The sequence below is a fragment of the Mustelus asterias genome, unplaced genomic scaffold (assembly GCF_964213995.1).
Source record: "Mustelus asterias unplaced genomic scaffold, sMusAst1.hap1.1 HAP1_SCAFFOLD_551, whole genome shotgun sequence".
Classification (NCBI taxonomy): domain Eukaryota; kingdom Metazoa; phylum Chordata; class Chondrichthyes; order Carcharhiniformes; family Triakidae; genus Mustelus; species Mustelus asterias.
The window spans coordinates 219815-241671 of NW_027590501.1; the positions used below are offsets into that span (position 1 = coordinate 219815).

General features: G+C 51.3%; 1 protein-coding gene across 1 annotated transcript in view; it reads left to right on the forward strand.

Moving 5' to 3' along the window:
* LOC144486996 (dehydrogenase/reductase SDR family member 1-like) overlaps positions 1-12664 on the forward strand; it is a 146408-nt gene extending 133744 nt beyond the window's left edge. The window contains exons 7-10 of the mRNA XM_078205038.1: positions 170-239; positions 3561-3641; positions 7354-9790; positions 10340-12664. Coding sequence (XP_078061164.1) covers positions 170-239; positions 3561-3641; positions 7354-7490 — 288 coding nt within the window. The 3' untranslated portion in view covers positions 7491-9790; positions 10340-12664. The remainder of the gene's footprint in view (positions 1-169; positions 240-3560; positions 3642-7353; positions 9791-10339) is intronic.
* The last annotated feature ends 9193 nt before the right edge of the window (positions 12665-21857 follow it).

Consider the following 21857-nt stretch of genomic DNA (forward strand, 5'->3'; position numbering starts at 1 on the left):
TGGCATCATGTTCGACACAACATCGTGGGCTGAAGGGTCTGTTCCTGTGCTGTGCTGTTCTATGCTCTATGAGAGAGATGTGGGTGAGGGAGAGAAGGTCGGACAGAGTAACACGATTTAGTTGTGACAGCGGGGGAGTCCCTGAACTCTCCATGTTGTCCGTTTGCAGGTGGCGGACATGTTCACCGCTGGTGAGACCCCGGAAATGAGCGGGAAATGTATCGCCGCCCTCGCTACAGGTGGGTAAACGCTTCTCCCCACCCCCCTCAGCACTCCACGGCGAACGGCCTTCTCCTTTCCTGACGGGACCCCCACATCGATACTCTGGCCATGGGGGCGGGGGGGGGGGGGTTGGGTGGGAGAAAGAGGCCCGGTCTCGGAGCGAGAGGAGACAGCCTTTTTGTGTCTGAGCTGAGGAGAAATGCCTTTGCTCGGAGACCGGTGAATCTTTGGAATTCTCAACTCCCCGGGGCTGGCCCTGGACGGTCCTCCATCGTCCGGACACGTCTGAGGCCGGGGCGGACAGATTCCCAGTCTCTCGGGGGTGGAGGGTGTGGGCGGGGAAAGGGTTGGGAGGCCTCGTGGCACAAGAACATAGGCGGCACAGTGGTTAGCACTGCTGCCTCACAGCGCCAGGGACCTGGGTTCAATTCCCGGCTTGGGTCACTGTCTGTGCGGAGTCTGCACGTTCTCTCCGTGTCTGCATGCATTTGCTCTGGGTGCTCCGGTTTCCTCCCACAGTCCAAAGATGTGCGGCTTAAGTGGATTGGCCAACCTAAACTGTCACAGTTTACTGTCACACTGTCACACAAAGTGTCACAGAGATTAGTACGGTAAATGTGTGGGGTTATGGGGATAGGGCCTGGGTGGGATTGTTGTCAGTACAGGCTCGATGGGCCGAATGGCCTCCTCCTGCACTGTAGGGATTCCATGAACATAAGAACTAGGAGCAGGAGTCGGCCATCTGGCCCCTCGAGCCTGCTCCGCCATTCAACAAGATCATGGCTGATCTTTTCGTGGACTCAGCTCCACTTACCTGCCCGCTCACCATAACCCTTAATTCCTTTACTGTTCAAAAATATATCTATCCTTGCCTTAAAAACATTCAGTGAGGTAGCCTCAACTACTTCACTGGGCAGGGAATTCCACAGATTCACAACCCTTTGTGTGAAGAAGTTCCTCCTCAACTCAATCCTAAATCTGCCCACCCTTATTTTGAGGCTATGCCCCCTAATTCTAGTTTCACCCACTAGTGGAAACAACTTCCCTGCTTCTATCTTATCTATTCCCTTCATAATCTTATATGTTTCTATAAGATCTCCCCTCATTCTTCTGAATTCCAATGAGTATAGCCCCAGTCTACTCAGTCTCTCCTCATAAGCCAACCCTCTCAACTCTGGAATCAATCTAGATTCAACCTAAGGATGTGATTGCACTGGAGAGGATGCTGAGGAGATTCACAGTAGCATAAGGTAGCACAGTGGTTAGCACTGCTGCTTCACAGCTCCAGGGACCTGGGTTCGATTCCCGGCTTGGGTCACTGTCTGTGTGGAGTTTGCACATTCTCCTCGTGTCTGCGTGGGTTTCCTCCGGGTGCTCCGGTTTCCTCCCACAGTCCAAAGATGTGCGGGTTAGGTTGATTGGCCATGCTAAAATTGCCCCTTAGCGTCCTGAGATGTGTAGGTTAGAGGGATTAGTAGATAAATATGTAGGGATATGGGGGTAGGGCCTGGGTGGGATTGTGGTCAGTGCAGACTCGATGGGTGAAATGGTCTCTTTCTGCACTGTAGGGTATCTATCTATCTCTCTCAAGGTTGATTTCGGAGTTGAAAGGGTTGGGCCTCTCTCGCTCGGTCTAAGGCTGCAGGATCCAGTCCCACTTCGACACTCGATAGTCACTGAAGGCCGATTTGATTTATTATTGTCACAGGTATTGGGATACAGTGAAAAGTATTGTTTCTTGCGCGCCATACAGACAAAGCATACCATTCACAGAGAAGGAAAGGACAGGGTGCAGAATGTAGTGTTACAGTCATAGCTAGGGTGTAGAGAAAGATCAACTTAATGCGAGGTAGGTCCATTCAAATGTCTGATGGCAGCAGGGAAGAAGCTGTTCTCGAGTCGGTTGGTACATGATCTCAGACTTTTGTATCTTTTTCCAGACAGAAGAAGGTGAAGAGAGAATGTCCGGGGTGTGTGTGGTCCTTAATTATGCTGGCTGCTTTCCCGAGGCACCGGGAAGTGTAGACAGAGTCAGTGGATGGGAGGCTGGTTTACGTGATTCACAACATTTTGTAGTTCCTTATGGTCTTGGGCAGAGCAGGAGCCCAGACCAAGCTGTGATACATCCGGAAAGGATGCTTTCTATGGTGCATCTGTAAAAGTTGGTGAGAGTCGTAGCTGACATGCCAAATTTCCATAGTCTTCTGAGAAAGTAGAGGTGTTGATGAGCTTTCTTAACTATAGTGTCAGCATGGGGGGGGAACCAGGACAGGTTGTTAAAAACTTGAAGCTCTCGACCCTTTCTACTTCATCCCCGTTGATGTTCTCCTTTATGCTTCCTGAAGTCAATGACAATCTCCTTCGTTTTGTTGACATTGAGGGAGAGATTATTGTCACCGCACCAGTTCACCAGGTTCTCGATCTCATTCCTGTTCTCTGTCTCATCATTGTTTGAGATCCGACCCACTATGGTGGTGTCATCAGCAAACTTGAAAATCGAATTGGAGGGGAGTTTGGTCACACAGTCATAGGTGTATAAGGAGTGTAGTCGGGGGCTGAGAACACAGCCTTGTGGGGCACCAGTGTTGAGGATGATCATGGAGGAGATGTAAGGTCAGCCAGTAAATCCTTTCCGACACGCGTCAGGGCAGCCAGTATGAGGAGTGGGAGTGTTTCCTGCTCAGCGACCGCGCAGAGAACAACAGCCGATCGCTGAGGTAGCTCACCCTGCGCCATCACAGACTGATGGACACCCACCATCGCCGATCCCCACTTAGGGCCCAGTAACTGGAGGCGAAAGGGAAGGCGATAGCCGAGTGGTATTATCGCTGGACTATTCATCCAGAAACTCAGCTGGTGTTCTGGGGACCCGGGTTCGAATCCCACCATGGCAGATGGTGGAATTTGAATTCAATAAAAAAAATATCTGGAATTAAGAATCTATTGATGACGGTGAAACCATTGTCGAAAAAACCCCATCTGGTTCACTAATGTCCTTTAGGAAAGGAAGTCTGCCGTCATCTGACCCCTTAGTGTACAAAGATGTGCAAGTTAGGTGGATTGTCCATGCTAAATTGTTCCTTAGTGTCAGGGGGATTAGTGGGGTAAATGTGTGGGGTTGTGGGGATGGGGCCTGGGTGGGATTGTGGTCGGTGCAGACTCGATGGGCTGAATGGCCTCTTTCTGTACTGTTGGATTCTATGAAGTTGTCCAGACGGAGGGAATGGGTGGGTGGCATTCCTGACCCCGCACTCGCCTGGGGTGACCTCTCCCATTGGGACCCCACCCTCCTCACGTCTCTCACTCTGCCTCCCCCTCCCCTCCCGTCCCCTCCCCAGATAAGGACCTGATGAAGAAATCTGGCAAGGTGCTCATGACCTGTGACCTCGCTGCGCCGTACAGGATCAGGGACGTGAATGGTGAGTACGTTCCCGCCAACTCACTCTCTCTGACACCTTTGTGGCTTTGCCGGGGGTAAAGGGCAGGGAATCCCTGCCAGGGACGAGGTGGGGAACATCCTGAGGCAGACTGAGGGACGGCAGGGTGAGGCTGTGGGGGGATTGAGGAAAGAGAGGCGGGGGACGGAGAGGCGGGGGGTTGGAGGGGAGAGCTTCCAATTGTTGTTGGTCTGGCCGAAGAACAGGGCCGGGGGGTCATGGGTGCAATTGTTGTTGGTCTGGCCGAAGAACAGGGCCGGGGGGTCATGGGTGGTGATCTCGGGGGTCAGGATTGGTGATCTCGGGGGTTGGGCTTGGCGAGCCTGGGGTCAGGAGTCGGGAGGTGGTCAGCTCGGGGTCAGGAGTCAGGAGGTGGTCAGCTCGGGGTCAGGAGTCAGGGGGTGGTCAGCTCGGGGTCAGGGGTGGTCAGCTCGGGGTCAGGGGTTGGTAAGCTCGGGGTCGGGATTGGTCAGCTAGGGGTCAGGGGGTGGTCAGCTCGGGGTCGGGGGGTGGTCAGTTCGGGGTCAGGGGTCGGGGGGTGGTCAGCTCGGGGTCATGGTCGGGGTGGTAATCTCGGGTCGGGGTTGGTGATCTCGGGGGTCGGGGTGTGGTGGTCTCCGGGGGTCGGGGTGGTGATCTCCGGGGGTTCGGGAGGTGGTGATCTCCGGGGGGATCAGGGGTGGTGACCCCAGGAGTCGGGGGTGGAGATCTTGGGGGTCGGATCTCAGGGGGAGTTTCCTGATGGGGTCAGCACGATTATCTTGTGGGGGAGGGTGTATTTCCAGTAGATTTGCATTGGGGACACCAGGGTTCAGGTAATCCTGGCATTAACCAGTCCATCTCTCTCTCTCTCCGCCTCTGTCTCTCCCTCTCTCTCCGCCTCTGTCTCTCCCTCTCTCTCCGCCTCTGTCTCTCCCTCTCTCTCCGCCTCTGTCTCTCCCTCTCTCTCCGCCTCTGTCTCTCCCTCTCTCTCCGCCTCTGTCTCTCCCTCTCTCTCCGCCTCTGTCTCTCCCTCTCTCTCCGCCTCTGTCTCTCCCTCTCTCTCCGCCTCTGTCTCTCCCTCTCTCTCCGCCTCTGTCTCTCCCTCTCTCTCCGCCTCTGTCTCTCCCTCTCTCTCCGCCTCTGTCTCTCTCCGCCTCTGTCTCTCTCCGCCTCTGTCTCTCTCCGCCTCTGTCTCTCTCCGCCTCTGTCTCTCTCCGCCTCTGTCTCTCTCCGCCTCTGTCTCTCTCCGCCTCTGTCTCTCTCCGCCTCTGTCTCTCTCCGCCTCTGTCTCTCTCCGCCTCTGTCTCTCTCCGCCTCTGTCTCTCTCCGCCTCTGTCTCTCTCCGCCTCTGTCTCTCTCCGCCTCTGTCTCTCTCCGCCTCTGTCTCTCTCCGCCTCTGTCTCTCTCCGCCTCTGTCTCTCTCCGCCTCTGTCTCTCTCCGCCTCTGTCTCTCTCCGCCTCTGTCTCTCTCCGCCTCTGTCTCTCTCCGCCTCTGTCTCTCTCCGCCTCTGTCTCTCTCCGCCTCTGTCTCTCTCCGCCTCTGTCTCTCTCCGCCTCTGTCTCTCTCCGCCTCTGTCTCTCTCCGCCTCTGTCTCTCTCCGCCTCTGTCTCTCTCCGCCTCTGTCTCTCTCCGCCTCTGTCTCTCTCCGCCTCTGTCTCTCTCCGCCTCTGTCTCTCTCCGCCTCTGTCTCTCTCCGCCTCTGTCTCTCTCCGCCTCTGTCTCTCTCCGCCTCTGTCTCTCTCCGCCTCTGTCTCTCTCCGCCTCTGTCTCTCTCCGCCTCTGTCTCTCTCCGCCTCTGTCTCTCTCCGCCTCTGTCTCTCTCCGCCTCTGTCTCTCTCCGCCTCTGTCTCTCTCCGCCTCTGTCTCTCTCCGCCTCTGTCTCTCTCCGCCTCTGTCTCTCTCCGCCTCTGTCTCTCTCCGCCTCTGTCTCTCTCCGCCTCTGTCTCTCTCCGCCTCTGTCTCTCTCCGCCTCTGTCTCTCTCCGCCTCTGTCTCTCTCCGCCTCTGTCTCTCTCCGCCTCTGTCTCTCTCCGCCTCTGTCTCTCTCCGCCTCTGTCTCTCTCCGCCTCTGTCTCTCTCCGCCTCTGTCTCTCTCCGCCTCTGTCTCTCTCCGCCTCTGTCTCTCTCCGCCTCTGTCTCTCTCCGCCTCTGTCTCTCTCCGCCTCTGTCTCTCTCCGCCTCTGTCTCTCTCCGCCTCTGTCTCTCTCCGCCTCTGTCTCTCTCCGCCTCTGTCTCTCTCCGCCTCTGTCTCTCTCCGCCTCTGTCTCTCTCCGCCTCTGTCTCTCTCCGCCTCTGTCTCTCTCCGCCTCTGTCTCTCTCCGCCTCTGTCTCTCTCCGCCTCTGTCTCTCTCCGCCTCTGTCTCTCTCCGCCTCTGTCTCTCTCCGCCTCTGTCTCTCTCCGCCTCTGTCTCTCTCCGCCTCTGTCTCTCTCCGCCTCTGTCTCTCTCCGCCTCTGTCTCTCTCCGCCTCTGTCTCTCTCCGCCTCTGTCTCTCTCCGCCTCTGTCTCTCTCCGCCTCTGTCTCTCTCCGCCTCTGTCTCTCTCCGCCTCTGTCTCTCTCCGCCTCTGTCTCTCTCCGCCTCTGTCTCTCTCCGCCTCTGTCTCTCTCCGCCTCTGTCTCTCTCCGCCTCTGTCTCTCTCCGCCTCTGTCTCTCTCCGCCTCTGTCTCTCTCCGCCTCTGTCTCTCTCCGCCTCTGTCTCTCTCCGCCTCTGTCTCTCTCCGCCTCTGTCTCTCTCCGCCTCTGTCTCTCTCCGCCTCTGTCTCTCTCCGCCTCTGTCTCTCTCCGCCTCTGTCTCTCTCCGCCTCTGTCTCTCTCCGCCTCTGTCTCTCTCCGCCTCTGTCTCTCTCCGCCTCTGTCTCTCTCCGCCTCTGTCTCTCTCCGCCTCTGTCTCTCTCCGCCTCTGTCTCTCTCCGCCTCTGTCTCTCTCCGCCTCTGTCTCTCTCCGCCTCTGTCTCTCTCCGCCTCTGTCTCTCTCCGCCTCTGTCTCTCTCCGCCTCTGTCTCTCTCCGCCTCTGTCTCTCTCCGCCTCTGTCTCTCTCCGCCTCTGTCTCTCTCCGCCTCTGTCTCTCTCCGCCTCTGTCTCTCTCCGCCTCTGTCTCTCTCCGCCTCTGTCTCTCTCCGCCTCTGTCTCTCTCCGCCTCTGTCTCTCTCCGCCTCTGTCTCTCTCCGCCTCTGTCTCTCTCTCTCTCTCTCTCCGCCTCTGTCTCTCTCTCTCTCTCTCTCTCCGCCTCTGTCTCTCTCTCTCTCTCCGCCTCTGTCTCTCTCTCTCTCTCCGCCTCTGTCTCTCTCTCTCTCTCCGCCTCTGTCTCTGTCTCTCTCTCTCCGCCTCTGTCTCTCTCTCTCTCCGCCTCTGTCTCTCTCTCTCTCTCTCTCTCCGCCTCTGTCTCTCTCTCTCTCTCTCTCTCCGCCTCTGTCTCTCTCTCTCCGCCTCTGTGTCTCTCTCTCTCTCTCTGCCTCTGTGTCTCTCTCTCTCTCCGCCTCTGTATCTCTCTCTCTCTCCGCCTCTGTCTCTCTCTCTCCGCCTCTGTGTCTCTCTCTCTCTCCGCCTCTGTGTCTCTCTCTCTCTCCGCCTCTGTGTCTCTCTCTCTCTCCGCCTCTGTCTCTCTCTCTCCGCCTCTGTCTCTCTCTCTCCGCCTCTGTCTCTCTCTCTCTCCGCCACTGTCTCTCCCCCTCTCCGCCTCTGCCTCTCCCCCTCTCTCTGTCCCCCCGCAGGCCGTGCTCTGGTGGACTATTGCTCCCTCAAGTTCGTTCTGCAGCAGCTGCCGAGCCTTTCCTGGCTCTCCACCTTCATCCCGGGATTCATCAGGATTCCCAAGTGGGTCCTTACCCTGACCTCCAGTAAATTTTAAACCTCCCCATGACCCTCCACCTCTTCCCTTCCTCTCCCTCGCCCTCCCCCCGCCCCCTCCTCCCCCCCCACCCAGGAGCTCTGGCCATTTCCCCGGGGAACCAGTCTCCTCACCCAATCTGGCTTTGGCCACTAACCCGCCCACAGCCTCAGGCCTCCTGGTGCTTTCAGCCCCCACCCCGATTCCCGGGTGTCACCCTTGGGAGCCTTGGGACAGGACAGGCCCTTCGGCCCATCACATTGTGCTGGACGTGATGTCAATTTAAACCAGTCCATTCTACCTGCCCTCGGTCCCTATCCCGCTATTCCGTGCATATTCCTAGAATTATACAGCGCGCTCTGGCACAAGGGACCAAGAAAGTTACAGCACAGGAACAGGCCCTTCGACCCTCCGAGCCTGCACCGATCATGATGTCTGCTTAACCTAAAACCGTATGCACTGAGGGAATCCATATCCTTCCATTCCCATCCTATTCATGTATTCGTCTAGTTGCCCCTTAAGTGCCGCTATTGTACCTGCTCCCACCACCTCCCCGGGCAGCGCCTTCCAGGCATTCACCACCCTCTGTGTAAAAACATGCCTCGCACATCTCCTCTAAACTTTTCCCCACACACCTTAAACCTATGTCCCCTAGTCTTAGAATCCCTACTGTACAGAAGGAGGCCATTCAACCCATCAAGTCTGAATTGACAACAATCCCACCCAGGCCCTATCCCCGTAACCCCACATATTTACCCCGCTAATCCCCCTGAGACTAAGGGGCAATTTAGCATGGCCAATCCTCCTAACCTGCACATCTTTGGAGTGTGGGAGTACTTTACTTTTCTGCCCTAGGAAAGAGCATCTGACTATCCACTCTGTCCATGCCCCTCATAATCCTCTATCAGGTTGCCCTCTCAAGTTCTGTCGTCCCAGTGAGAACAAACCAAGTTAATCCAACCTCTCTTCATAGCTAACAGTGGTTAGCACTGCTGCCTCACAGCGCCAGGGACCCAGGCTTGATTCCTGGCTTGGGTCACTGTCTGTGCGGAGTCTGCACATTCTCCCCATTTCTGCGTGAGTTTCCTCTGGGTGCTCTGGTTTCCTCCCACAGTCCAAAGATGTGCAGGTTAGGTGGATTGGCCATGCTGAATTGTCCCTTAGTGTCAGGGGGATTAGCAGAGTAAATACGTGGGGTTACGGGAATAGGGCCCGGGTGGGATTGTGGTCAGTACAGACTCAATGGGCTGAATGGTCTCCTTCTGCACTGTAGGGATTCAGTGATTGAGAAGAGGCCCTTTGGCCCATCGAGTCCGCACCAACACATTAGAAACACCTGAACTCCCACCTAATCCCATCTGCCAGCACTTGGCCCGCAGCCCTGAATGTTATGATGTGCCAAGTGCTCATCCAGATACTTTTTAAAGGGTGTGAGGCATCCCGTCTCCACCACCCTCCCAGGCAGCGCATTCCAGACCCTCACCGCCCTCTGAGTAAAAATGTTTTTCCTCACATCCGCTCGAAACCTCCTGCCTCTCACCTTGAACCTTTCTCCCCTCGTGACTGACCCTTCAACTCAGGGGAACAGCTGCTCCTTATCCTCTCTGTCCATTCCCCTCCTAATCTTGAATACCTCAATCAGGTCGTCCCTCAGTCTTCTCTGCTCCAATGAAAGCAACTCAAGCCGATCCAACCTCTCTTCATAACTTAATTATTCCATCCCAGGCAGCATCCTGGTGAATCTCCTCTGCACCCCCTCCAGTGCATTCACATCCTATAATGTGGTGACCAGAACTGCACTCAATACTCCAGCTGTGGCCTCCTACAACGATACAACTCCATCATGACCTCACTGCTTTTGTAATCCATGCCTTGAAAGATAAAGGTAAGTGTCCCATGTCTTTTTCACCACCCTACCAACATGCCCTTCCAGCTTCAGAGATCTGTGGACAAACACGACAAGGTCTCTTTGCTCCTCAGAACTGCCTGGTGTCCTACCATTCATTGAGTACTTTCTTGTCAACTTACTCCTTCCAAAGTGCATCACCTCACACTTTTCAGGGTTAAATTCCATCTGCCACTTATCTGCCCATTTGACCATTCCGTCTATATCATTTTGTAGCCCAAGACACTCAACCTCACTGTTAACCAATCTTAACCAAACTGTTAGCCAATCTTTGTGTCATCCGTAAACTTACTAATCCTACCCCCCCTCCCCTCCATAGTCATCAATGTCATTTATATAAATGACGAATAATAGGGGGCCCAACACAGATCCCTGTGATACACCACTGGATACTGGCTTCCAGTCACTAAAAGAAGTTTAACAACACCAGGTTAATGTCCAACAGGTTTATTTGGTAGCAAAAGCCACACAAGCTTTCGGAGCTGCAAGCCCCTTCTTCAGGTGAGTGGGAATTCTGTTCACAAACAGAGCTTATAAAGACACAAACTCAATTTACATGAATAATGGTTGGAATGCGAATACTTACAACTAATCAAGTCTTTAAGAAACAAAACAACGTGAGTGGAGAGAGCATCAAGACAGGCTAAAAAGATGTGTATTGTCTCCAGACAGGACAGCCAGTGAAACTCTGCAGGTCCAGGCAACTGTGGAGATTACAAATAGTGTGACATGAACCCAATATCCCGGTTCAGGCCGTCTCGTGTGTGTGGAACTTGTCTTTATAAGCTCTGTTTGCGAACAGAATTCCCACTCACCTGAAGAAGGGGCTTGGAGCTCCGAAAGCTTGTGTGGCTTTTGCTACCAAATAAACCTGTTGGACTTTAACCTGGTGTTGTTAAACTTCTTACTGTGTTTACCTCAGTCCAACGCCGGCATCTCCACATCATTCCAGTCACTAAAGCAGCCTTCAGTCATCACCCTCTGTCTCCTACAACTGAGTCACTTTTGAATCCACTTTATCAGATTACCCTGTATCCCATGTGCAGTTACCTTCTTTACAAGCCTCCCATGTGGGACCTTGTCAAAGGATTTGCTGAAATCCATATAAACTACATCAACTGCATTACCGTCATCTACACACCTGGTCGTCACCTCAAAAATTTCAATCGCATTTGTTAGGCATGACCTCCCTCTGACCAAGCCACGCTGACTATCCCTGATCAAGCTTTGCCTCTCCAAATGGATGCTCTCCTTCAGAATTTCCTCCAATAATTTCCCTACCATTGACGTGAGACTCACTGGTCTATACAAAACAACAAAGAAAATTACAGCACAGGAACAGGCCCTCCAAGCCTGCACCAACCATACTGCCTGTCTGAACTAACACCCCGTACCCTACTGGGGACCATATCCCTCTATTCCCATCCTGTTCATGTATTTGTCAAGACGCCCCTTAAAAGTCACTACCTCCCCTGGCAGCGGGTTCCAGGCACCCACTACTCTGTGTAAAAAAAACTGCCTCATACATCTCCTTTAAACCTTGCCCCTCGCACCTTAAACCTGTTCCCCCTAGTAATTGACTCTTCCACCCTGGGAAAAAGCTTCTGACTACCCACTCTGTCCATGCCCCTCATAATCTTGTAGACTTCTATCAGGTCCCCCCTCAACCTCCGTCGTTCCAGTGAGAACAAAGCAAGTTTCTCCAACCTCTCCTCATAGCCAATGCCCTCCATACCAGGCAACATCCTGGTAAATCTTTTTTGTACTCTCTCTAAAGCCTCCACATCCTTCTGATAGTGTGGCGACCAGAATTGAACACTATATTCCAAGTGCGGCCTAACTAAGGTGCTATAAGGTTATAGTTCCCTGGTTTATCCTCCAACCCTTCCTAAATAGCTGAACCACATTAACTGTTCGTGTTCATATTCATGTGCTTATCTAAAAACCCCTTAAACGCCCCTATCGTATCTGCCTCCACTACCACCCCTGGCAGCGCGTTCCAGACACCTACCACTGTGTAAAAAAAAACTTGTGCCTCACATCTCCTTTAACTTTCTCCCACTCTCACCTTCAGTGATTGGACATGATACTAGGCGGAGAAATTTTGATTGGGTAACTAAACCCCCCCACTACCCAACTCCGGTAGAGTCGAATCCCATCCACTCCCCCCGCCCCTAACTTCACCCGATCCACACTGGCGATGGTGTTGGGGAAAGTGGCAGGGGGGGACATAAGAACATAACTAGGAGCAGGAGTAGGCCATCTGGCCCCTCGAGCCTGCTCCACCATTCAATAAGATCATGGCTGATCTGTTTGTGGCCTTAGCTCCACTTACCCACCCGCTCACCATAACCCTTAATTCCTTTACTGTTCAACACTTTATCCTTGCCTTAAAAACATTCAATGAGGTAGCCTCAACTGCTTCACTGGGCAGGGAATTCCACAGATTCACAACGCTTTGTGTGAAGAAGTTCCTCCTCAACTCAGTCCTAAATCTGCTCCCCCTTATTTTGAGGCCATGCCCCCTAGTTCTAGTTTCACCCGCCAGTGGAAACAACTTCCCCGCTTCTATCTTATCTATTCCCTTCATAATCTTATATGTTTCTATAAGATCTCCCCTCATTCTTCTGAATTCCAATGAGTATAGCCCCAGTCTACTCAGTCTCTCCTCATAAGCCAACCCTCTCAACTCTGGAATCAACCGAGTGAATCTCCTCTGCACCCCCTCCTGTGCCAGTGTATCCTTTCTCAAGTATGGAGACCAAACCTGTACACAGTGCTCCAGGTGTGGCCTCACCGGTACCTTGTACAGCTGCAACGGCAGGTGGAACAATCATTGCAGCAGTCCACTATGCGTGTTTGCTTGCTCGCTATCTCTGTCCGATCGACCTCCTGTGTTTGCCCTCCACCTGGTGGTGTCAACTCCTCAGGGCGTCTTGGAGGTGGGCGTACCCACTAGGTGGATAGCTCCAGTCAAGCCCTTGCCCTCACCCCCCCTCCCCCGCCCCCAACCCGTCCCTCCCTCCCCTGACGTGACCCTCACAAAGCAGCCACCGCAGTCTTGACTGGACCTGGAGGGTCACCCGACGCTGGCTTCCCATGGAGGAGTACCCCCGGGCTGGGGAGTGGGATGCAGAAACCAACGCAGGGATAGAACGTGAATGGCCTTCCCTGGTTGCCCCCGCCAGACTCTTTCTTTCCTCTTCCCCAGCCCAACTCTCTCTCCACAACTGCTATCCTTCACCCCCCCACATCTGCACCGGTCGCGCTGTGTGTGTGGGCACTGACACTCGAGACTGCCTGGCTTCGCTGAGAATGATGACGGGTTTTTTGGCAATAAAAGGATCTTTTGTAAACCTTTGCGACTGCCTCAGTGTGTGTCTGTGTGTGTGAGAGAGTGATTTTTGTGAGTGTGTGTGTGTGCACACAAACATCTCTGCCTCTGCTGGCTCCATGGGTCTCTCACACATGCCTTGAAGTTGGAAGGTGGCCTCCTCAAGTTGACCGTTCGATCCAGTGCCAAGGAAGTGTTTGTACTGTTGGAGGGGGAGCGAGTCTTGCAAGGGACGGTGATCCCACGGCTGCGATTGGAAAAAGAGTCTGTGTGGGGAAGAGATTGCCGCAATGTCCTGGAGTCAACACCTTCCAAACCTGCCACCTTGACTGTCTAGAAGGACAAGAGGTAGCAGACACATGGAGAACACCACCCACCTGCAAGTTCCCCCTCTGAGCCCCACTCACTGTCCCGACTTGGAAATATATCAGCCGTTCCTTCACTGTGGCTGGGGTACAAACCCTGGAACTCCCTCCCTAATGGCACTGTGGGTGTTACCCACACCACACAGGGACTGCAGTGGGTTCGAGAAGGGTGGTTCTCCCACCACCATCTCGAGGGGCAATTGGGGATGGGCGATAAACACTGGGCCTGGCCACTGATGCCGCGTCCGCAAACACATTGTTAAAAATATCACCAAAATGTTAAATTGGCATTTTATTGGATGGTGCTGTTCGCAAATTGGCTGCTGCCATTTCCCCACACAGCCAGGTTATTTTTTTAAAATGAGCATTTTCCTGACAATGGTTCTGAATCTACACCGGGCAAGAAATATACGCCATGGTAAATTGTCCCTTAGTGTCCAAAGATATGCAGGTTAGGTAGATTGGCCATGGTAAATTGCCTCTTAATGTCCAAAGATGTGTGGGTTAGGGGGATTGGCTATGCTAAATTGTCCCTTACTGTCTAAAGATGTGTGGGTTAGCGGATTGGCCATGATAAATTGTCCCTTCGTGTCCAAAGATGTGTAGTTTAGGTGGATTGGCTATGCTAAACTGCCCCTTAGTGTCCAAAGATGTGTGGGTTAGGGGGATTGGCCATGCTAAATTGTCCCTTAATTGGTTGGGGGAATTCAAGGTTGCGGCGAGAAGGCTGGAAAGTAGAGTTAGCGAGCATTCAGATGGGCCATGAGCTAATTCGAGGGGGCAGCAGGCTGGAAGGGCTGAATGGCCTCTGCTCCTATTTCTTACGGGCAAAGGAGAGATTGCAGAAACTGGGGTTGTATTCGCTGGAATGGAGAAGGGTAAGTGTTGATTAAAGTTTACAAGCTTCAGGGGAACTGATTAGGGTTAGATAGAGGGTGTTATCTCTGCTATTTGGTGACTGAAGGTTGGACAGGCGTGGACAGAGCCTAAGTGTTCGAACTAGACCTAACGGGAGAAAAATTGGGAAATGCTTGGACGCACAAGAGCAACTGATGCTGGGTCAATTATTAATCTTAAGTCTTGCAACGGAGAGATTGGTATCCATGGGCGTGGGGCGAAGGTGGCGTATGGAATTAGTTACAATCAACTCCAAGCTCACCGAATGCAGGAAACGGGCCGGAGAAGGGACTGAATGGCCGCCTCCTGTTCCTGTGTAACAGGCTGGAGAAGGGGCTGAATGGCCTCCTCCTGTTCCTGTGTAACAGGCTGGAGAAGGGGCTGAATGGGGCCTCCTCCTGTTCCTGTGTAACAGGCTGGAGAAGGGGCTGAATGTGCCCCCCCCCCCCCGCCCTATTACTGTGTAACAGGCTGAAGAAGGGGCTGATTGGGACCTACTCCTGTTCCTGATACTAAATGGCAATTTAGCATCGCCAATCCACCTAACCTGCATACCTTTAGACAATAAAGGGGCAATTTAACATGGCCAATCCACCTAACCTACACTCCACCACCATTGGGAACATTCTTTCTGAATCTAACCTGTTAGAATTTTATAAGTTTCTATGAGATCCCCTCTCATTCTTTTAAACTCCAGTGAATACAATCCTAACTGACTTAGTCTCTCCTCATATGACAGACCTGCCATCCCAGGAATCAGCTGGTAAACCTTCGCTGCTCTCCCGCTATAGCAAGGACATTCTTCCTCAGATAAGGACACCAAAACTGCACACAATACTCCAGGCGTGGCCTCAACAACGCCCTATACAATTGCAGCCAAACATCCCTATCCCTGTACTCAAATCCTCTCGCTATGAAGGCCAACATACCATTTGCCTTCTTTACTGTCTGCTGAACCTGCGGGCTTTCAGCGACTGATGCACGAGGATTCCATGGTCTCGCTGAGTATCCACCTCTCCCAATTTACACCCATTCAGGTGATAATCTGTCTTCCTATTATTGCTATCAAAGTAGATAACCTCACATTTATCCACATTATACTGCAGATGCTATGAGGAGAAATTTCTTCACCCAGAGAGTGGTGAATGTGTGGAATTCACTCCCACAGAAAGTAGTTGAGGCCAAAACATTGTGATTTCAAGAAGAAATTAGATATAGCTCTTGGGGCTAAAGGGATCGAGGGGTATAGGGGGGGGTATGGGAGGGGGGGTGCGGGGGGGGGTATGGGAGAGGGGGTGCGGGGGGGGTATGGGGGGGTGCGGGGGGGTATGGGGGGGGTACGGGGGCGGGGGGAATCAGGATATTGAATTCGATGATCAGCCATGACCAAAATGAATGGCAAGCGGGCTTGACGGGCCAAATGGCCGACTTGGCAGCACGGTAACACAGTGGTTAGCACTGCTGCCTCACAGTGCCAGGGACCCGGGTTCGATTCCCAGCTTGGGTCACTGTCCATGTGGTGTCTGCATGTTCTCCCCGTGTTTGCCTGGGTTTCCTCCAGCTGCTCCTGTATCCATACCCAGTCTGAAAGACGTGCTGGTTAGGGTGCATTGGCCATGCTAAATTCTCCCTCAGTGTAACCCGAACAGGCGCTGGAGTGTGGCGACTGGGGGATTTTCACAGTAACTTAATTGCAGTGTTAATGTGAGCCTACTTGTGACACAAATAAATAAACTTTAAAAATTTATCTTCATTGCACATTCGTTACATACACAACAATTAAGCTTTTACATTTTAACAGCAAATAAAAACTCAGTCTTTTACTATAACGACGGATTTATTAATTGTTACTCAATTAAGGGTCACTGCTTAGTCAATCACCATGATGCCCCCTCCGTGGCCAATTCCTGAACGCCCCCCTGTGCACATCCACTCCCCTTGGCAGAGATTCACCCCCCCCCGCGATCACCCTCCCCCGCGATCACCCTCCCCCATGCAAAGCTCCCCCCTTGGCATCCACCCTCCTTGCATAAGCCCCCAGTCATTATAAATACCCCTCCACTAAGCCCCACCCCCACCCATCCCCTTGGCACTGCCCATGGTACACTTATGGTGCTCAACTGGGCACTGCCAGGGTGCTAGGAGGGTACTGAATGTGGCATTGCTCAATGGGCACTGCCCCTGACCACCATGGTGGCTTCAATGGCCTCCGATCCCACACACACAGCCCCCCCCCCACACAACACACCCAGTGTGGCCCAAGCACCTGTTCCCCGCTGGTGAAGACCAGTAGTGATTCTCGCCGATGTGACGTCTTGCCAGCGAGGGGGGGAAGCAGCCATGCTGAACCCACCAATCACATTGTAATGTAGGCAACTCTGTGCAAATAACCTTCACTCCCTTTCTGGGAATGAAGCCGGCAAAACACGGCCCGGGAAGAGAGCAATCCTTTAGTCTCGCACGCTATCTTCCTGGCTCACCGGTCTAATCGAGCGGCGAGTCGAGCCGGTAAGATCGCCCCCTGTATCTTTCTTTCACCCTCAGACTGAACAATCAGCCTTATTCTTGAGGCAGATTTTCACAGAATATAATGTCCTCTCACTGATCAAAATCAAAGAAGAAATTCTTAATTTAAACAATTCCTGCTGGCTGCACAGATTCCACAAACATTGAGCTGAATACAGTGTGGTAACAACAAAACAAACTTTTCTAAACTTCATCTTTTTTTTGTTATATTCCTCAACCTAATTATTTTAATTTGATCAGTTTTTGTTAGGGATGGGTAACTTCTGTTCTTTATAAACTGCTTCACTCATTTTGTTTATTCTACATGGGCTCGGAGAATCAGGACCCAGACTTTATCATCCTTATCCTTTTTCTCCCTTTACCACCACTCCCTCTGTTTTGCGGGAGGGTCGTGGGGATTCCAATCAGAACTAATCATTTTATCATAAAAGTTAAATACTGCGGATGCTGGAATCTGAAACAAAAACAGAAAATGCTGGAAAATCTCAGCAGGTCTGACAGCATCTGTGGAGAGAGAATAGAGCCAATGTTTCGAGTCTGGATGACCCTTTATAAGAGCTCTTCTGAAGTGTCATTCAGATTCGAAAGATTGGCTCTATTCTCTAATCATTTTATCGATAAGTTTCTTGTTCTTAGTTTCCAAATGGCAGGTAAGAGACCTGTCCAGTCCCCACTCGAGCTCTGATTTTTCACTGGCCATGCTTGGGTAAGATTATAACATTAGAATCTACTCTGAGATCTGCTTTTCAATCCAGTGCTACTTGGAGTATACCGTCACCTCACCAACTATCGGGTCACAAATTTATGATAAAATAATTTAAATAATGCCTGAGAATGCTTCTTAACCAACTACCTATCATCGTTTGTTGATTGATCAGACCCACGTTTCACAGATTCAAGTATCTCAGCCGCTGAACACCTGCCGATCCTGGAATAAGTTTAATTCTAACTCATTCTGAGTAAATATTCTCACCAGGTCCTCTGTCGGGGCCCTGCTCAGCAGCTTTAATGGTCCGTGATTGCAGAAACTGAGCAGTCACAGGAATGTGGTCAAGATAGTCCAGTCCCATAATGCCTCACATTCAATCTGCTGTCCTTCAATTATAACAGAATATGTGGCTGTCTGTAGCTGCCTCGGCCGTGGTCAACCCCAACACTGCCTTCCTGAACTGTTACAATGCCTGAGGTGTAAGTTCACCCACAGTGCTGTTAGGGAGGGATTTCCAGCTTTACATTCCTGACACGATTCTGATAGGTTTCGATAAGGTGGACAAAGGAAAGCTGTTCCCATCTGCTGATGGGACAAGGACAAGGGGGACACAGATTGAAGGTTTTGGGTCAGAGATGCGAGGGAGGGGAACGTGAGGAAGAATATTTTGATGCAGCGAATGGTAATGACCTGGAACTCGCTGCCTACGAGGGTGGCGGAAGTGGAGACAATAAACAATTACAAAGGAAATTGGATGGGGATTTGGGGGAGTTTCAAACAGAAATGCTGACTAAATATCTCTGAAGTTCCGAGCACCAGCCACTGGAGGCAAAGTCATGAGACCGGCCAGTCCCGCAGAAAGAAACCCTCGTCCCTCCCCATTGACCAACTGTGAGAATGAACAAAATGCAGTCCTGGATGTAACTGAGAGCAGAAACAATAACAGCAGAATTCAACCCCTGGAATCACTCGTGAACTTGTTGGTGTCTCAGCAGCTGGGATGAAACTATGAATCCCTTCCCACACAGAGAGCAGGTGAACGGTCTCTCCCCAGTGTGAACTCGCTGGTGTGTCCGCAGGCTGGATGAGTCAGTAAATCCCTTCTCACACTGAGAGCAGGTGAACGGCCTGTCTTCAGTGTGAAGTCGCTGGTGTCTGTGCAGGTGGGATGACTGGGTGAATCCCTTCTCACACACAGAGCAGGTGAACGGTCTCTCCCCAGTGTGAACTCGCTGGTGTCTCCACAGGCTGGATGATGTTCTAAATCTCTTTGAGCAGTGAGAGCAGCTGAACGGTCTCTCCTCACTGTGAATGCGCTGGTGGAACACGAGTTCCCGAGAGCTTTTGAATCCGCTCCCACAGTCAGAGCATTTAAAGGGTCTCTCATTGCTGTGAGTGACTTTGTGTCTCAACAGGTGGGATAACTGAATGAATCCCTTTGCACACTGAGAGCAGCTGAACGGTCTCTCCCCAGTGTGAATGCGCTGGTGGGACATCAGATTCCGAGAGCTTTTGAAACCACTTCCACAATCAGAGCATTTAAAGAGTCTCTCATTGCTGTGAGTGAGATTGTGACTCAGTAGGTGGGATAACTGACTGAATCCTTTCCCACACACAGAGCAGGTGAACGGCCTCTCCCCAGTGTGACTGCGTTGATGAATTTCCAGCTGAGATGGGTGCCTGAATACCTTCCCACAGTCTCCACATTTCCACGGTTTCTCCATGGTGCGGGTGTCCCTGTGACTCTCCAGGTTAAACAATCAGTTAAATCTCACACAGAACACGGGTACAGTCTCTCCCCGCTGTGAATGCTGTGATGTATTTTCAGGCTGTGTTACTGGTTAAAGCTCTTTCCACAGTCAGTGCACTGGAGTAGACTCTCTCGGGTGTGTGTGCATCCTGGAGCTTTTCCAGGCACACTGATGTTTAAAGCGTTCTGAAGAGAAAGAACAGAGAAACATTTCTCCTTCCAGATTCAAAGGCTGCTAATATTCAGGTCCCAATGAATTGAGTGACTCTGTCAGATCATGATGTGTAGTTTGGATTTCGATTTCTATCTGTAAATACTCCTCTTCTGATGTCCTGCAAAACGAGTTTACAAAAATAATCAGTATCAGGACAGGATAGAAATTAAGAACTGACAATTTCAGTAGAACATTCTTTCTCTCTCATTCCCCAAAAGCTGTCAATCTCCATCCCACACACTCTCCCTCCATTCTCACTCTGCTGTATCTAATATTCACCCTCCCAATTCTCCTGAAAGTGCTGATTGAAGCTGATTGACAGATCCATGCTCACTGCTTCCTGTCCTGGACACAGAGAGCTGGAAATCTCCATGCAGGCTGCCAGACAGATATATGTCTATCTGACTGGACTAAATGAGTGGAATGTACAGACTGGACTCCCTTCCTTTCCCTTCAGTGGCGAAGGATGGACAAGTCACCAGGACCCAATGAACTGCACGCTCGGCTTTTAATGGAGTTTGCTGAAGAGATAGTGGACGCTTTGGTTGTAATTTTTCGTAGCTCGCTAAATTTTGGGAGGATATTGAAGATTGGAAAACAGCCAATGTGACTACCTTGTGCAAAAAGGGAGAAAGGCAGAAGGCAGGGTTAATTTAACCTTGTTAATTTCACATCTGTTGTTGGCAAGATACTGGAGTCAATAATCAAAGAGGAAAGAGCTAATCATTTAGGAAAGCTGAATATAATCAAACCTCATCAAGATTCTTTTATGAAACATAAATCATGTTTGACAAATTCGCTTGAATTCTTTGAGAATGTAATAGGGGAGTGTAGATTGAGAGCAATCTGTAGATGTAGTGTATTTAGATAGGGTGGCACAGTGTTTACCACTATTGCATCACAGCACCAGGGACCCGGATTCAATTGCGGCCTTGGGTGAGTCTGTGTGCACATTCTCCCTGCGTCTGCGTGGGTTTCCTCCGAGTGCTCCAGGCTCTCCCCAATGATGTGTGGGTTAGCTTGAATGGCCATGCTAACTTGCCCCTTTGTGTCCCAATAGATGTGGATTAGGGGGATTAATGGGGTAAAAATGTGGGGTCATGGGGATAGGGCCTGGGAAAGATATTCTGTCGGAGAGTCAGTGCAGACTCGATGGGCCAAATGGTCTCCTTCTGCACTCTAGGGATTCCATGATTCTATGATTTCCAAAAGGCATTTGACAAGGCGCTGCATAAGAGACTGGCCTGTAAAGTAAAGGTCCATGGAATTGGTGGAAGTGTATTAGCATGGATTGAAAACTGGCCGTCACATAGAAAACAGAGAGTTGGAATAAATTAGTCATTTTCAGAGTGGAAAGATGTAACTAGTGGAGTACCACAGGGATCAGTTCTTCGCCTGCAATTGTTCATTATTCAATTAATGACCTGGAGGAAAGAACAGAATGTAAGGTTTCCAACTGATACGAAGATAGGCGGAAGGACATGTTGTGATGAGGATATTTTGATTCTGCAGTGGGATATAGATAGATTGGGTGACAAAAACCTGGCAAATGGAGTTTAATGTGGAGAAGTGGGAGGTCATGTATTTCAGTAGGAGAAATCAAAAGGGAGATTATCTACATGGAGCGGCGCTGCAGGTGAGTGAAGTACAGAGGGATCTAGATGTTCTTGCACATGAATCACAAAAAGCTCGCAGGCAGGTCCCACAGTTGGTAAGAAGAAAAATGGAATTTTGACCTTTATTGCAAAGGGGTTGGAGTTTAAAAACAGGGGGGGGGGGGGTTGTGTTGGTGAGGCCTCACCTGGAATACTGCGTAGTTTTGATCTTCTTACTTAAACAAGGATACAGTAACATTGGATGTGGTCCAAAGGAGATTCACCAGGCAAATTCCTGGGTGAGAGGGTTGTCCTATCAAGAGAGAATAAATTGTCTCGGTCTGTATTCCTTGAAGCTTTGAAGTCAAAGAGGTGACTTTATTGAAACATTAGATCCTGAGGGGGCTTGACAGGATAGATGGTGAGATATTTTTACAAGTGCTAAAGTCTTGAACAAGCTAAATGGTCGGTCATTTAAAACTGAGGTGCACAGAAATTTCTTCCCCCAGAGGGTGGTGAATCTCTGGAATTCTCTCCCCCACAGGTGGAGGCTAGACCATGATAAGTATTTAAAGTGGAGGTGGATAAATAGTTGATAGATCGAGGAATAGATGGCTATGGGAAAAGGCACACAAAAGGAGTTGAAGCCGGCATAGATCAGCCATGAAGGGCCTGGTGGCCACTCCTGCGTCTATTTCTCGTGATCAGTTGCTGCAAGTCAACAGTTTCCCCCCCAGAATGAAAAAAGGAATGGAAGGGGGGAGAAAAGAAAGTGTTTTACTCACAGATGTTGGAGAGACAGGAGGAAGTTTGAGTCTGTCTGAAGCTCAATCTTCATTCAGAGAGAGAGCAGCAGTTAGTTTTGCTGGGCTGGAGTGAGCAGCTGAACAAGCTCATTGTGCACTTCCGCATTCAGACAATGGAGGAGCTTTGATTGGCTGGAGGACCAGAGTCCTTGCGGTCCTCCAGAATGCCCATTGGTCAGAGCTTGTGAGAGGCAGCGACCAGAGCAGAATCCTTCCGGTCTTCCAGAGTTCCCATTGGTCAATCCCCCGCAGACAGACAATGAGGGGCGGAGCCCCACGTGGGGGT